Source organism: Primulina eburnea, chromosome 6 (genome assembly GCF_022965805.1).
Source record: "Primulina eburnea isolate SZY01 chromosome 6, ASM2296580v1, whole genome shotgun sequence".
Classification (NCBI taxonomy): domain Eukaryota; kingdom Viridiplantae; phylum Streptophyta; class Magnoliopsida; order Lamiales; family Gesneriaceae; genus Primulina; species Primulina eburnea.
In genome coordinates this window covers 30,386,857-30,404,505 of record NC_133106.1, presented here as the reverse complement: position 1 = coordinate 30,404,505, position 17,649 = coordinate 30,386,857, and the positions used below count along the sequence as shown (strand labels likewise).

Sequence of the window (17,649 nt, the reverse complement as noted above, 5' to 3'; positions counted from 1 at the left end):
GTGAGATCATCTCACACAAGTTTTTGTCTGTTATTTGTTATCCAATTTTCAGAGAGTGTTGATATGTAGTGTCGGGTTCATGTCAACACTACATTGAAAAATTATTAAAATTGAAAAATTATCAAAATTACAAATAAATAAATAAATAAAAACCATCAGAACTACAATTTTTCCAACAATATATTGTGTGTACAGATTATCGTTAGCAGTTAATTGATACTATACAATTTAAGGTATCCTAATAAAATTTTATATTATGTTATACATCGTCACTCTATTTATCGGGATTTCACAAGTAATTATTTTTGTCAGTGACAAAACTATCAAATATTTTTTAAAAATTAAATATATATATATATATATATATATATATATATATATCAAAGGCATTTTAATCCCAACATATTGCAAATTCATCTCATTTAGACTCAAGAGAAACAGTTTTTTCAAATTTTTTCCTTGAATCCAAACAAAATCTTGGACCTTAGGGCATCTCCAACCCCTGACGCAGGGACCTTCTCCAATGAGAGCTGCGCTATTTCCAAAATAGCGCAGCTCCCATTCTCTCATCGCCATATTTAGCGCAGAGAGAACCCCTGCATCAATTTGAAAACATATTTCGAGAATACATTTTATGCAAAAATTACATTATTTTAAATTAAAGTTGCTTTAAAATAGAATTTTAGGTTGAAGATTACCTTAGTTTCGACAAGACGAATCAAACTGAATAGTATTTGATGAATACCAGAGTTACGAAAAAGAAAGTTAAAGGAAAAAACGATGGCTGATTCAATCTATTGACTCGGGAACCCACAAAAAGGGCAGGTGTTTGAGCCAAGAAAAAATGTTAAATTATGCTGCAGCAACAGCTACACAGGTATTTTTTTTTCTACTTGGTACAAAACATTCCCCCGACTCTAGCTAGCTCTGTGCTGCGTTCAGATGCCCATACTTCTGCATCACTCTCCTAGTGGCAAGAGCAGCAGCCTCACTCGCTTGGATTGTCCCGGTAGCCATGATTGTTGCAAACTCATTGGTGATCTCCTCTTGAACTTTGTTCCGAACTGTACTAAGGGGGACGCCGGAGACGAGGTTATTAGATGGCTTCTGCTTAGAAACACCAGTGACCGGGGAAGAATTCTTCGCTGTCGGCTCATCTGCATGGTTCTTCAGTATATCTTCTGCTTTCGATTTTTCAAGTTGTTCATTCTTTTTTGGAGGTTGAACGTTAATGCCACTGGCTGATTTGTTGACAGAACTTGCTGTCTTGATAGAATTAGAGACAGCAGCTGGACTAAACTGTGGTGCCTGGGGTACTGCTCCAGCTCTTAATGTAGTTTCCAATTGCTGTATCATAGGCACTGCACCGAAAAAGGCATCATTCAGCGAAAACATGCATAAAAATTGATTCTCAACAGCTTTCTTCTGTTTTATTAGCAATTGCAGAAGGTTATAAACTTATTATAATATACACTTCTGAGCTTTTCGAACCCACTTCGATAATTCAATGAACTTTCCCTACAACCATACAGCTCCCAGAAACTTCCTTCACAGCAGGTGATAAATGGGAAACTGAAGGCTATCAGCAAATTTATTAGTGTTACTATCAATGTGGAATTTTCTTTTTGCATCCAAAAACCAGATAATCTCATCCAAAATGTTGAGTACTTTATTTCTATTGATGTCATAAGCTGAAGATGAAATTCAATATATTAACAGAATAAAAGAGATTATGGTCATAAAATGCGTCAAACTTACACATGAGAGCGCCCATCGGGCTGCTTATGACTTCATTTGGGAGATTCAAAATGTAGTCTGGTATCGAAGCACCCAACAGAAACTGGGCAACCTCGTTGCTAAAATTGTTGCAATTATGAGTAAGTAATCTGTAAGTCTCAGCTGTGTACCGATGATCAATCTCTTGTAAATACGTTTCAAATACGTCCTTAGGCACATGGGTAACACCAAGATCAACAACTTTAAGAGGAGTCCCATAAGGTGTTGTTCCAACTGCAGCATTTTGTATACCCCCACCAAAATAGTATTCATTACCATAAACCACAATTCCTGTATGCCTACACAAGCAAAAGCAACATACTTGTAATGTAAAACCCGCCTAAAATGCTCAAAACAAAAGAAGCGAGAAAATCAATGTGCATCAAAGCAACCAAAGTAATATTTAAGTTAAACACACATATAGTCCACTCCTTTTTCCCTACCTTGCCTTACGTGAAAAAAAGGACACAAATCTCATTCTTTTGTATCCGCCTACGCAACAATTATAAAATTAAACCACCCAGCCTAAATTTATTACTCAGAGAACCTTCTAGCGAGAAAAGTGGGTAACTATGCATCGATCAAAAAAAATTCCTGCCCTCCTTGTTTGGTATGCATTGAAATTTATTTCACAAGCCTGTTCATAAATTGAATATATTCTTCAACACAACTCGAAATATAAATCTTAATCATGAGAAAGTTAATCCAAAAGTTGCAAATAATCACTCCATTGGAGTCCACCCCTTCACCCAAGGTTTGCCTAAAAACCCGTCACCTCGGTCATACTTGGACGCCAAAGAACAAAAGAGAGAGAGAGATGTCTCCATTCAAAATTAATAATTTGGACACTGTACAATGTATAATGATTAAGGAATTAATAACATAAGGCAAGAGGAAATATCAATGGTTAATTGATTATATCGAAAATTGCGTACAACATTCATCAACTTTCTCGCATTAAGAAAAAAGACAGAAAATTAAAATAAGATAACAAAATCAGATGGTACAATATATTTGTATGAATATGTTCATATGTCAGGGAAATACAGTGCCGAGTTGCATTGAAATGCAGAAATTCTTTCTACTATTATATTATTTGTAGATGATAAGTATTGCACAGAAGAAAAATGAGGGGATTGTTAGGAATGGAATCAAAATGTGATCTATGCTGCGTGCTTTAGTATTAACATACGAAGTGACAACATCTCAAGAAACCAGTATGCATACCAACTAAAAAAAGTTACAATTGAAAATAAATAAAATAAAAGCATGCTGTATATAGTTAAGAGCCTAAGGAAGCCACACTCGAATCTACATAATCTTAGGTTTGCATTTGAAAACAAGTCTTCAATAGAAATGTAAATCTTACCATATGCCTTCAATAGATTTTCCCAAAAAGGTTGTCGATAATTGCCTGGCAAGGCCTTGGCTCAAGTCATAGACATGCAAGGAGACCTTGTAACTCTCCTGCAACAACATAAGGTATGGTAAACTGGTATAAAAATCATAATTCAACTCATTTTTTCCCTGTTTCTCATGTAACATCAACTTTCTTTTAATGGAACAGAAATAAAGACAAGGAAAGTGTACCTCTGCCATTTCAATCGTCCACCAAGTATGAAAAATGCTAGAGAATGTAGCAGGTATTTGTATTTTACAGTAATGTTTCAAAGACCTAAAAATAATTTTACAGATCTAAGTCATATACCAAGAAAAAATTGCAAAAAGTATGTTCCCAGCGGCTAAAAGGTAAGATGTCAAACCTTTCCCCCACTAATAGCACAGTTTTAACATGAGTGATTTGACATTAATATTAGATGCAACATATCATTCTCAAAAACAGGTTTTCGGTCACTAAAGTCTTAATGTAACCCTCCAGTGTCAGCTGTTAAAACAGAAAAAAATAAACCACGTAGCAAAATTCAAAAGAGCAAAAATAAAGCATACTATTCATCCGATACCATTGGTAAACAGGGAATTTTACAAATGCCCTACCATTCTAAATAGTGAGTCACAAAAATTAAGTGAATTATAATTTAAAACAAGCCTACTCAAAAGACAGCATCTTTCAATCCGGTATCGGTAGTGACAAACAAAGTACGTTGCATAACTGAATGCAATCAAACAGGCAGTGAAAAACAAATTTTCAAGAAGGGTCGCCAATTAGACCATCAAATAAAAGCAATGTAGATCAGCAAACCACCATTGAATCCAGCCCGGCACTCGGGAGATGCATACCAAAACTACAGTTAGGGGATAATCATGGAGAATATTATTTTCCCTAATTACATACCAAAATCAAAACTTCATTCAGATCAAGCTTTCTTCTCCAAACTCCAAACACACCATCTCCAATTCCACCAATTCATTATGCTTATAAAAAGTTTAGATCCGCCTTAAAAAGTAATAATTTATTAAAAATCACCAAATTAAAAAATAAACCACACCGTAATCTGCAATTCTGCCGCTCAACAACCTCACATCAAACCCGAAACTAAAAGTCCCCCCAAAAAAATTGCAAAATATAAAGGATTCATTGATCAATACCCAGAAAACTCACAAAGATCGACCGAAAATTTTCAACCAAGTAATCAAAATTCCAAAAAAAAAAAAAACTAATGCCTTAAAATAATGCAAAACGAATGAAAATTCACACGTACCACAATGTCGACGCACCTCAGGAATTTGCGATAGGATTCTTCTTTTAAATCTTACGGATCAATGACTTTATATTGTGTTGCGAGGGGAAGCTTCGACTCCGTGGTACCACGTTCTAGAACCTACCGGCCAATCACTAGATGACACGTGTTCATGATAATTGGATTTCGTCCTTTTTCCACGTAAAATAAAATGAGAGAACATATTGTTGTAAGATCTGTAAATAAAAATATGATTATTATTTTTCTTAAATAATAATTTTAAAAATCGTAAAGAAGTTAGATTTAATTTTAACCCTAAATTCAATTGTTTTATATATAGAATGAAATAATTAAAGAACATAGTTTGCCAAAGAAGTTGTTTCAAATATTTGTGCGATAATTGTTTGGAATATCTTTATTAAATCCATTATTTGGTTATCCATAATTTCACCATATCTATATTGATAGAAATCTCGTGACATAGTGTCACATATCTATTTCTACGAGACGAGTCAGATCATTCCATGTTTAAAGTGAAACATAATACATTTAGCATAACAATTAATATTTTTCATTAATTTGATCAAATTGGAGATTTGATTCACTAAATTAATCAGTTACATTTTTCATACATGTTTGTCAAGCCTCCTTGAATGTTTAGAAGTTTGTTGTTTGTTTGGATGTTGACTGGTTTGGTCTTCTAAGATGAAAGAATAATGAAAAGTCTCATCCCTTATCCCTCAACTACTCTTAATAAATGACGAGTAACCTCTATCCCTCAACTACTTTAATTAAAACTAGATTAACTTGTACAGTTACACAAATCTTCATGACATTTGCAATCATCGACTTTGTTTCAATTTATTTGTACCAACTGTTAAATGAAGGCAACTCAAAAAAGTCTACTTGAGAGATGATCCAGCTAAAACAATAGAATCTAAATTAGTTTTCTTGGTAAAGTATAAGTCAGATTCAACAATTGACAAATACAAAACCATCTTGGCTTTTAGACTTGAAAACCCCACTATTTGGAAACCTTTGGTTAATGTGACCAAAATAAATAAGGTTAACCTATAAGTACGTGGGACCGAGATTTTATTACTTTATCAAAAGCTGTAGTTGGTGGTTTTTGTACAACTCAAATCTTTTAAACCGCACAGCAGCTCATACACAACGATTTAATCGTTCTACCAAGCAAGAACAATTATTGATAAAGTATTTTTCTTCTAATGAATCCTTCTTCGGATATCATGAATTCCACCTCAAAATTTTGCTTTCGATATATTAAATTTTATTTTTGATTATTTTGTTTCAATTAACGACACGACACGACACTAAAAATAATTAAATTATCGTATGATATAAAAAATTATTGATTTATCAAATATCATTAAATATTAATATTTAAAAAATTTTCAATTTCCCTTGAATTTAATTTCGAAGCTGAGCGACCAGTACAAAAGAAAAGATCCTCTCGATTCCATTTCACAGGTGCTCCACCAAAACGGATCTCGCAATGCATTCAGAGGCTTATACCGTTGAATCCTGCAAAGTTGAAACAAGTGACGGTGTCAAACTGCACTCTAGAATCTTCAAGCGAGAAGAAGAAAATGAGGGCGATAAAGATAGTTTGGTAATTGTTTTGGTACACCCCTATTCTGTATTGGGTGGGTGTCAAGCTCTTTTGAAGGGGATCGCTGGTGGGTTGGCAAGCAGAGGCTATAAATCTGTCACTTTTGACATGAGAGGTGCGGGCAAGTCTACTGGGAGGGCTTCTCTTACTGGGTTTAAAGAAATTGAAGATGTCGTTGCTGTTTGCAGATGGGTTTCTGATCATCTTTCCGCCGACAGGATTTTACTTGTGGGATCTTCCGCAGGTACTGTTTTTTTCCCTATTGAATTGTGATGAGTATCAGTGGTTGTTTGGGTATTTTTCATTGGGGTTTGATGATGGTCATGGGGAGAAATTGAGCAAGCTTTTTGTTTTTTTATTGTTGGCGTGAGGATCAAGAAGTAGGTTAGGCATTACTCTTCTGATTTTGTGCAATGAATTTTACTGCAAAAGATTAAGGAGCTCGAGGTTGGTGAATTCTGAATTTATGGAAGTGATATATGCTTTAGTTACCATTTATGTTCATTTCTTTGTGTGGGCTAACTGTGGTGCATAATCAAATCTAGGCACATTCGAAGTAGTAGATCCAGAAATTTAGTCTAAGGAGAGAGCTCGAATTTTTGCTTGAGCGAATTTACTAATGATTTGTGGGAGCAAACGCTAGAACTGCTTTTAAAGGAACAATATCGACTGTAATCACCCACAGATAAGCAATTTCCTTGTTTCCAGTTTTCTTGGTTGGTATCATTACCCATGCGTAGCATTTTCCATTTCCTGATTTATGTCGTTGGTCCCAGGTGGTTTGGGAATCCAACTTGTTTGATGATAAAGAGGAAGCCATTTTTCGACCCTCGCAATCCAAGAGTTGTTTTTCAGTCTTTTGGAATGCTCCTGTGCTAGTTAGCACAATGATGCTGCTTTGCTATATATAATCAAGATATCTCAATTCTAGGCATGATCTAATATTTTTAGTTCAATTATGAATTTATGATCCCATAAGTCGATTATGATACCCACCCGTGTGCTTGTTGTAGTGCATCTTGTAGTTGTAGGGCTGTGGTTTTACTGTTATCACCTGCTTTACTGATCTGAAATCAGCTATTGCTTCCGGACCTAAGCTATACTTCAGCTTGGTTAATGCTTTTACTTGATTTATGTTCGACACGGTCCAGTGTAATGCTCATGTGGGCTGGTGCTTCCATCTTCTACTGACTTGCTATCAGTTAACATATGTTCAAGTTCGGTTATTTCCTTGCGTTTTAGCATCTGAAAAAATATTCTGTAGTGATAGAAGTGGCACATTTCCACAGTTCTTGTTGCACACTCGACATTTTAAGTCCGGGAAAAGTGGCTATACTTGTGCAGATTGCTGGCATTACTACTGAAGTTAACGCCTCTATTTTAAACCGTGGTTTTTATTTCTTTACAAACATGGTTGTATCGGAATTCATGGCAAATTGGCTCTTACAGTTTCTTTTCGTACTTCCCTGACAGGTGCACCCATTTCAGGTTCTGCAGTTGACACAGTCGACCAAGTTGTTGGTTATGTGAGCTTGGGATACCCATTTGGTCTGATGGCCTCGATCCTCTTTGGAAGACATCATAACACTATTCTTAAATCACCAAAACCGAAACTTTTCGTGATGGGAACACGAGATGGATTCACGAGCGTTAATCAGCTGAAGAAGAAGCTGGCGTCAGCAGCAGGACGGAATGAGATACATCTACTTGAGGGTGTAAGCCATTTTGAGATGGAAGGACCTGCCTATGATGATGAAATGGTGAATTTGATTCTCAAATTTATAGGATCATTGTAGGTACTAAATAATTGGTTATCATTGTTGTATGAGTACTGCGTGCAACTCCCCATATTTCTTGGTTCTTGAATCAATAATGGATTGATTGTGTGAATTGAAAGTTGAGGTAAATATGAGAGCCTGCGGCGAGAAACCGAAAGCCGGAACAGTGATGGTAGGAATCTCGTGCGAAATTCACCGTCTTGCAACTTTTGGATCAAGTGGGTATAACAAATTATGATATGGTTTGATGAGATGTATGAAAGAAAGTTGGGAAATGTTTTAGTTATCCTTCTCCTCGTTGACTATTGATCATAAATAAAATCAACCCAAATAAGCTTTTTTCTTAAAAAAAATAGTGTTTGGTCATAAAAATCGTTTTAAAAAAGGACTTAAAAGTGCTTTTCTAGAAGCTGAAATTTATGTCTTTTTGGCTTTTACTTCTATGTAGGTATTTTGTGAGATGGTCTCACTAATCTTTGTCTGTGAGATTGGTCAATCATATCGATATTCACAATAAAAAATAATACTTTTAGTATAAAAAATAATTATTTTTTTTATGGATAACCCAAAGAAGAGACCCGTCTCAAAAAATATGACCCGTGAGACCGTCTCACACAAGTTTTTGCCTTTATTTCTAATATTTTTATTAAAAAAAACTGGACTTATTTAATTTTTTTTAAGTTGCAAGTTATATATTCAAACTCACTATTACTATATTTTCAATTTTTAAAGTTTCGCATCTTGTTTAAAAATAAATATTTTCAAGAAATTATTTTACGAAATAGCTGGAATTATATTATAAGAAATTTAAACAAATACAACATTCTCATATTAAGTTGTGGCACGCACACACATATAGACATACAAATAATTTATTTATTTATTGGTGATAATGAACCTACCGTCGCCATAACTCGAATGGTTTTTTTAAAAAATAATTTAAATTTTAAATTTATTTTCAAAACTAATTTAAAAAAAAAAAGTATTGCAAAACTAATGCAATCCGCGCTTATTGTTAAGATTGGAACTTGAATCTAACTCAACCCCAAAAGCTAGCTCAAGAGGGGAGGATTGTCCAAGCCAATATATGTCACTCAAAGGTTATTTATCCAACCGATGTGGGACAATTAACACACCCCTCTCACGCCAAGGAATTAACATCTGGAGCGTGGAGTTTAGCAATGACCCAATTATGGGCAGAAAGGGTGGCCTAATTATAGGCAGTCCAACACATAACGGTAGAACCCGGGCTCTGATACCATGTTAAGATTGGAACTTGGACCTAACTCAACCCCAAAAGCTAGCTCAAGGGGGGAGGATTGTCCAAGCCAATATATGCCACTCAAAGGTTATTTATCCAACCGATGTGGGACAATTAACACTTATGAAGGCTGCGTGACGGAATTTGTAGCGACGGAATATATTCAAAACCCCGTCGCTAAAATCAAATTTGCGACGGTGTTTACTAACCGTCGCTAAAAAAAATATTTGCGACATGTTTATTACCGCCGCTAAATTTTGCGACGGTTCATAACCGTCGCGAAAATGGACAATACCGTCGCTAATATTGGCGAAATTTTGGAAATTTACTTGACGTGGTACATTGTTGTTTGTTTAATTAATTTAGACATTATATTTAAATATTTCACTAAGAAAATACGTAAAAAGTTAACATATTATATTTTACAATATATTTATAGTCTTACGAGTTTTATTTTCTGAGATATGACAAAAATTCATGTTGAAACCGTCTCACGTGTCTTATTTTCTGAGACATCTATCTTATTTGGGTCATCAATAAAAAATAAAAAATATTATTTTTTATACTAATAGTATTATTTTTTATTGTAAATATCGATAGGGTTGATGTGTCTCACAGATAAAGAATCATGAGACCGTCTCACAAGACCTTATTCTAGAAATATCATGCACGAACTTTATAATGTTTCTTATTATTATTACTTAAAAGTTCGTGCATCATATCCTATAACTATAAAATTTCTTTAATTTAATAATAATAAAAATTTTAATAATTAATAATATTGAGATCTTGAAATTTTATTAATATAAGTATGAATTAATCTATAAATTAACAATTTATTATTTTAAAGAATTTTTTTATTTAGCAGATATAAATTAAATTACATAAAAAGTTATTGTGTTATATCGATATATACATCACATTATTTATAAAAAAACCAATAATATAATCATATTTTACTAAATTTTTTCAGTTATATTTGTAATTTTCGAGAATTATTAATTTATGGTATTAAAAGAATCATAGTTTTTCCATTTTTAAAAATAATAATAATTAAAGAAATACAAAAAATATCCTAGTCGCACATTTATTTATTAAAAAATAAATTATTTAATCTCAACTTAAGTTCTGTGTATTAAATTAATAATTTCAATAAATTAATAAAATAATAATTTTTAAATACTCCTGTACAAAACTATGATTTTTTTAATATCATGAATTAATAATTCTCGAAAATTACAAATATAACTGAAAAAATTTAGTAAAATATGATTATATTATTGTTTTTTTCATAAATAATATGATGTATATATCGATATAACACAATGACTTTTTATGTAATTCAATTTATGTTTGCTGAATAAAAAAATTCTTTAAAATAATAAATTGTTATTTTATAGATTAATTAATACTTATATTAATAAAAATTCATGATCTCAATATTATTAATTATTATAAGTTTTATTATTATTATTAAATTATAGAAATTTTATAGATAAAAGATATGATGCACGAACTTTTAAGTAATAATAATAATAAGAAACATAATAAAGTTCGTGCATGATATATCTAGAGTAGGGTCCTGTGAGATGGTTTCACGAATCTTTATCCGTGAGACGCGTCAACCCTATCGATATTTAAAATAAAAAATAATACTATTAGCATAAAAAATAATATTTTTTATTTTTAATTGATGACCCAAATAAGATAGATTTCTCAGAAAATAAGACACGTGAGACGGTTTCAACATGAATTTTTGTCATATCTCAGAAAATAAGACTCGTGCGACTGTTTCACATAAATTAATAATATAAATATATTGTAAAATATAATATGTTAACTTTTTACGTGTATTCTTAGTGAAATATTTAAATATAATGTCTAAATTATAAACAAACAACAATGTACCACGTTAAGTAAAATTCCAAAATTTCGCTAATATTAGCGACGGTATTGTCCATTTTAGCGACGGTTATAAACCGTCGCAAAATTTAGCGGCGGTAATAAAACCGTCGCAAATATTTTGTAGCGGAGGTTAGTAAAAACCGTCGCGAATTTTATTTTAGCGACGGGTTTTTGAATATATTCTGTCGCTAAAAATTCCGTCGCCCAGTCGTGGCTCCAGCTGTGCAGCGTCCGCGCTTCGTAAGCGCGTATTGCATTAGTTTTGCAACACATTTTTTTTTTAAAATTAGTTTTGAAATTAAATTGAAAATTTAAATTATTTTTTAAAAAACCCTAATTCGATTGTGTATTTTCTAAACTCTCAGACTTAACACTGTAAGTCTGGAAACAATATGAGTCGAGTAATGCTCGATCGAGAAAATGTTGTTATCAATAATCAAACTCGTGATCATTTGACTTCATTGTTCACATACTCACTAACTAGAACATCATGTGACGGCTGGTTTAGATTTTGTTAGAATAGTAAAAAATTGAATTCCCTCTTAATCAATTTTATTTCGAGATCGATTAATAAATAAAGATAGATATTTGAAGAATAATTTTCACTCGATTCGGATTTGAATCAGTTCGTGCCTAAAATAACGAGTGTATTCAATGTATGAGATTAGATCATTTTTAATGATTTTTGAAGATTTTAAAAGTTTAGAAGTATTCAATAAAGATTTTTTCATATTCTATAGAAGTTTTAACGACGTGAAAAATAGACTTTCATAGAGTTTTAAAAAGTTAAAGTGATATTCAACCTCGACTTTTAAAAACTCTATAAAAATTTAAATGTATTTAAATTTTCAATACACTTTATAATAAATTGATGAAATTCATTAACAAATAAAAATTAAAAGACAAAGGTACAATTATAAATTATCAAAAATTGTCTTTGATTCAGCCCAAATATTTGGATTGATTTTTAAAACTGTCAACTCATATACAAACTCTTTATTTTTTCTCTCACCTCACACCACCTCTCTTTCTCTACTCATATTTACAAATCTCTTCTATTTCCGTCGCTTTCTCTAATTTTCAAAATGTATATATACATTTTCTTTTTTTTCCCCATTTTTTGACTGGTAGCTTATTAATTAATTTTTTATTTTGATATCATAAGAGATTTTAAATTTTAGAATTTATTTTGTTATTTTTATTTTACGATTTATATGTCAATTAATTCTTAATAATTAAATAATCTTTCAACAAGAATGATAATAAAATAAAATAAAAATTAACATTCTAAGCTATAATTTATAAAAAAAATTATGATAATGATAAAACAATTTTTTTCATTTATTGTTATATAATCTTGAAATTATAATTGTTAATTTTTTAATAAAATTATTACACTTGATATAAGAAAATTATAAAATTTTATAAGCTCGTAGAATTAAAAGTAATAGTAATATTTTTAATAAATAAAACTTAATTTTTTAATTAATTTTTGAATAAAAATTGCTTTTTAAATTTTTTTAAACTATTATATTTTTACGAAAAATTATATCTACGCAACAATAAATAATATTATTTTAACATGAATATATTATGAATAGAAAATTAAAGATAAATCCCCAAATTAAAATACAAATTTTTGTTTACTCTTATACCATAAAACTTTGTTTAAACACTCTAACCATGTCAAAAATATCCTTATTTTGGGCCTGAAATAGTATCAGAATCGATGTAAAATTATTTTAAATATACAATTTCATTATTACTCTGTAATTACATTTTTGAGGAGGATATTTTCTAAAAAATTATGGATCCGAACATATGTTCGAGGTTAAATATTTACAAGACTTATTCCAATATTTTAGAATATTTACAGCAAGAGTTAACTAATGTTATATATCAGAGAAGAAAACATCATAGTTTTACGCTAAACGTATGATTCAAAACAATATGTTTCTAAAAATAGTATCATGTTCCTTTAAATATTTCGAAGATCTTAGAGAGAAGTTGCTGTGTATGCTACAAAAAATTGATAAACATGTTGTTTACATGTTTATACTCAAATATACAGAAGTTGCGTGTATGCTACAAAAAATTGATAAAAACACTGTATATGATCGAATAAAATGTTGTTTACATGCTTATACTCAAATATTGTATGTATTACAAAAGCCGATCTTCCATGCTATTGAAAAGTCACTGGTTTCCCAAATCAAGAGTTTTTTAGTACAAAGCTTTGTATATGGAGCAGAGGATTCAAGAACTCATAACACAAGTTCTAAGTCGAGATTATAATTAGATGAGTCAGCCAAATCAAAAATTGAGGCCTCAGATCCTTATCTCGAGCCTTCAAATCAACCATTCATATCAGGATTGCTGAAAGAGATTAATCGTAGACTTCAAACTGAAAAAGGGTCAGCCAAACAAGTCCTTAGTAAATTAATCCAGAAAAATGTTTTCCCACATTACCGCATCAGTATCTCACGCCTCCTCTTCTTTCCCCGCCATCACCGCCCTCTCCATCCGCCGTAGTGCTTTCCCTACGACCGTATTCCGATTCTCCCCCTTCAAACCTTTTAAATCCCAGAAACGCCAAACATTTACCGTATTCTCAATGGACCGCAGCGATTCTCCCTCCGCCACCACTGCCGTCGATTCGATTTCTGACGGTTTGAGGAATCAGAGCTTGGAAAGTGTTAATGACGATTTTTACGTTGCTAGTAAGTCTTTAGATAACGATGGTGTTGCTAAAAATAGGGTTAAGCTGAAGCTGGAAGAACTGAGGTGGGACAACTCGTTTGTTCGTGAGCTACCTGGTGATCCTAGAACCGATTTGATTCCGCGACAGGTTTGGTTTTGTGCGGCAAAATTTGATTTCATGGCAACTCTTAGCGCTGTTTCATTGATTTCCATCGGTTTAGTTTATCGGTAAATGGAGGTCATGCCATCGTATTGACTTACAATGATAGTAGTATACGAAAAGTATACATAGTGTATGTAGAAGAATTAACAATTTACGTAGCTAAAGCTTGGCCTTTTGATGTCTTGAAAATTTTCAACTATATATTTTTGGGTTGGAATATTGCAAATGAGATATTGGAGAATTCGGTTCTATGTTTATGTTAATGGGAAGTCTCCACTTATTTCACAATCGTTATATTTGGGCGGCTAAAGTTTCTCGATGGCATTATCATAGGTTTTTCATGCTTGCTATTCCAAAGTATCTCCATCTGCTGAGGTGGAGAATCCTCAGCTTGTTGCATGGTCAGATTCAGTGGGGGAGCTTCTTGATTTGGATCCTAAAGAGTAAGTTGTTTTGTTTATCTTCTACCTCGCACCGAGATTATTCGTACAGTTTTCAGGTTATTTGAGATTTGTTTCTTTAATGATATAGACATGATATATGTGTGATTCTCAGATTTGAAAGGCTTGATTTTGCGCAGAAATTTTCTGGGGCATCAGCTTTAGTTGGGGCGTGAGTGTTATATCTTCGGTTCTTTTTAATTTTTCTATTTCTATTTTTGTTATTCGTTTTTTGTCTGGTCTACCTTTATATGGTTTTTGTGACATGCCCTCTATAGGATGCCTTATGCTCAATGCTATGGTGGACATCAATTTGGATCATGGGCCGGCCAGTTGGGCGATGGTCGAGCAATTACTTTAGGAGAGGTTCTCAATTCAAAGTCTCAGAGATGGGAATTGCAGCTCAAAGGTGCTGGAAGGACTCCATACAGTCGGTTTGCAGATGGTCTTGCTGTCTTGCGTAGTAGTATCCGGGAATTCCTCTGTAGTGAGGCAATGCATAGTCTAGGAATCCCAACAACGCGTGCTCTTTGCATTGTGACAACAGGAAAATATGTTAGCCGGGACATGTTTTACGAGTATGCATTCCATACCTATTTTAGATACTCATTTACTTGATCCTTGAGGCCTAAGGTTTCAATGAAAAATTGAAGTTCTCTGTCAAATGAAAAAAAGGCTCTCAGGCTTCTAACCTTTCCTGCATTTTTCTACTTATGTTTCTTAACTTGTGATTGTTTCATGCATATATTTTTTCAGTACCTTTATGGATTTTCTTTTATATTAGCTAAATTGATATAAGTTTTACTTAAAATTTAGAAGTTGCAATCTTGCCGGGTTGCTGATATTACAGCGATTTATCTTGAACTTAGTTGAATAAATTACATGGATTTGCTCTTCAAGCATATATTGAATTCTCTTGTTGTTTTGTCTAAAAATAGTTATTTGTTTCTATTGCATGCAGTGGAAATCCAAAGGACGAACCTGGTGCAGTTGTTTGCCGAGTTGCTCAATCCTTTCTTCGCTTTGGTTCATATCAAATACATGCATCAAGAGGGAAGGAAGATATTGGCCTTGTTCACACTTTGGCTGACTTTGCCATTAGGTATCACTTTCCACATTTAGAGAACCTTAGCAAAAGCGACAGTCTATCCTTTAGCACTGGTGAAGGAGATGATTCTGTTGTTGATTTAACTTCAAACAAATACGCAGGTAATAATTAATTTGAATTTGATTTAATTTGTTCCTTCCCTAGAGATAATCAAAACTTGATTTTATCCATAGAAACAGATTTAAAGAGCAGCCTAATTCAAATGAAATTAAATTTAACATTATCACAGATCCTCTGATTGCTGGCCTAAATGAAAATAAAGTGAAATGTGATCGAGTCACAGGCCTCTTACGCACCATCTTTCCACCCGATTAAGGCCTGTTTCTTAACTTGTGTATGCAAGTGAAACAAGTTATTATATGATGAACAAACAAAAAAATAAATGGAACTATGAGGTTATTGCGTTCTTCATTTTGAATAGGGCTAGTTTATCCGCTAATTTATTTGTTTATGTTTGCAATGGCAATCTCTATCAGCTTGGGCAGTGGAAGTTGCTGAACGTACGGCTTCCTTAGTTTCTCAATGGCAGGGGGTTGGCTTCACCCATGGAGTTCTCAACACTGATAACATGAGTCTTTTAGGACTCACCATTGATTATGGTCCTTTTGGTTTTTTGGACGCGTTCGACCCCAGTTACACTCCAAACACTACTGATCTTCCTGGAAGAAGGTACTGTTTTGCAAATCAACCTGATATTGGCTTATGGAATATCGCGCAGTTCGTGACAACTCTTTCTGCTGCCAAACTGATAAATGACAAGGAGGCAAACTACGCAATGGAGAGGTATTTTGAATGGGCATATTTCGTTTGTGAAATTTGATGCTAGCTTGACTTTCTTTGAACTTTTTTTTAACTTGTCAGATATGGAACAAAGTTCATGGATGACTATCAATGTGTAATGACTAGAAAACTCGGTTTGCCAAGGTATAATAAGCAGTTGATCAGTGAACTTCTTAAAAACATGGCAGTTGATAAAGTTGACTACACCAATTTCTTTCGGTTACTTTCACATATCAAAGCTGATCCTACAATTCCGGAGGAGGAACTATTAATTCCTCTTAAAGCTGTGTTGTTGGATATTGGCAAGGAGCGCAAAGATGCATGGACTAGCTGGCTGAAGTCTTATATACTGGAGGTACACAAAACATATTTGTAAATTTCTTTCGCAACATGCACAAGTGAGTGATCCGGCACTTTATGAGGTATTTGGTAAGAGAATGATCAAGAATGACCAGAAAGGACAATCTAATAACTAACAATGTTTTTTTTTCATTTGGTTGCTTTTTTTTTTTCTGGTTTGTTTGTACAAAGTTTATAGTATCACAGCCATTGTCGTTCAACGATATAAACCATGTGCAAATCCATGATTTTAAGAGTGACGGGTGAGGTGGGCGGAATATATCCTGAAAAGTGTTGTGTATACAATTTGAATTTTTTTCCTTGGGTTATTGGTAGTCACTTATCATTTCCACCTACCACAGCTTTCTGCCAGCACCATCCCTGATGGAAAGAGGAAAAAATTGATGGACGCAGTAAATCCCAAATACATCCTCAGGAACTATTTATGTCAAAGTGCCATTGATGCCGCAGAACAAGGCGATTTTGATGAAGTTCGCAGGCTGCTGAAGGTTATGGAACGACCGTACGATGAACAACCAGGAATGGAAAAATATGCACGTTTGCCCCCCGCTTGGGCTTATCGCCCAGGTGTGTGCATGCTCTCTTGTTCTTCTTAAGCTGTCACAGTGCATCATAAGCCCACATGAAATAGATATGATCTGTATATAAATGATAAATGCATTCTGTGTTTAGTTTGCAATAACATATAGATTATAGATGCTGTAGCTGTCCCCGTGTTGTAATTTCTCTCGTGAATTTACTTTGGGCATGAGTCATACAGGGCAAGACACATTTTTGTCATGCACAAGATACTTGGCAAGATGTTTGCCTGAGTTTGCTGCTGGTTTATATATTACATAACAGCATTCAGTGGTACGCGAACTGCTCGTTGCATGTGAAAATCGTTTCCATATTATATTCGACTGACAAAATTTGAGGAATGCAACTAGGGAGTAATGAAAAAATGATTTAAATTTTTTTAAAATAATTTTCATTCAAAAAAAGAATTTAAAATTACTTAAAAAGTGAAACACAATCAAAAAGTTTTAGTATTTTATTTTAGTGTTAAGCGCGTTTAATACGATCAATCATGAAACTTTGACTATACTTTTTCGCTTTTAACGAAA

The 17,649-nt window shown here is 33.1% G+C and overlaps 3 protein-coding genes across 5 annotated transcripts; 2 read left to right on the top strand and 1 right to left on the bottom strand.

The window, feature by feature from the left end:
- Positions 1-403: 403 nt before the first annotated feature.
- Positions 404-4,525, bottom strand: LOC140834165 (uncharacterized). Of its 3 annotated transcripts, none has more exons than XM_073198845.1 (6): positions 3,540-3,576; positions 3,367-3,451; positions 3,146-3,243; positions 1,759-2,075; positions 699-1,361; positions 404-476 (listed from the first exon to the last, which is right to left on the bottom strand). In XM_073198845.1, the coding sequence occupies exons 2-5, from the start codon at positions 3,373-3,375 to the stop codon at positions 922-924; spliced, it is 864 nt and encodes a 287-aa protein (XP_073054946.1). In that variant the 5' UTR covers positions 3,376-3,451; positions 3,540-3,576; the 3' UTR covers positions 404-476; positions 699-921. The 3 variants fall into 3 exon arrangements, with proteins under 3 accessions (XP_073054946.1, XP_073054945.1, XP_073054944.1); XM_073198844.1 differs by lacking the exon at positions 3,540-3,576 and adding an exon at positions 4,070-4,430 and having other exon boundaries at positions 405-476; XM_073198843.1 differs by lacking the exon at positions 3,540-3,576 and adding an exon at positions 4,437-4,525 and having other exon boundaries at positions 406-476.
- Positions 4,526-5,860: 1,335 nt separating this feature from the next.
- LOC140834164 (uncharacterized) lies at positions 5,861-7,938 on the top strand. The gene is made up of 2 exons (XM_073198842.1): positions 5,861-6,292; positions 7,522-7,938. The coding sequence occupies exons 1-2, from the start codon at positions 5,932-5,934 to the stop codon at positions 7,842-7,844; spliced, it is 684 nt and encodes a 227-aa protein (XP_073054943.1). The 5' UTR covers positions 5,861-5,931; the 3' UTR covers positions 7,845-7,938.
- Positions 7,939-13,409: 5,471 nt separating this feature from the next.
- On the top strand, positions 13,410-17,398 carry LOC140834163 (uncharacterized). Its single transcript, XM_073198841.1, has 8 exons — positions 13,410-13,840; positions 14,189-14,298; positions 14,411-14,467; positions 14,574-14,873; positions 15,257-15,504; positions 15,880-16,186; positions 16,265-16,538; positions 16,885-17,398. The coding sequence occupies exons 1-8, from the start codon at positions 13,445-13,447 to the stop codon at positions 17,137-17,139; spliced, it is 1,947 nt and encodes a 648-aa protein (XP_073054942.1). The 5' UTR covers positions 13,410-13,444; the 3' UTR covers positions 17,140-17,398.
- The last annotated feature ends 251 nt before the right edge of the window (positions 17,399-17,649 follow it).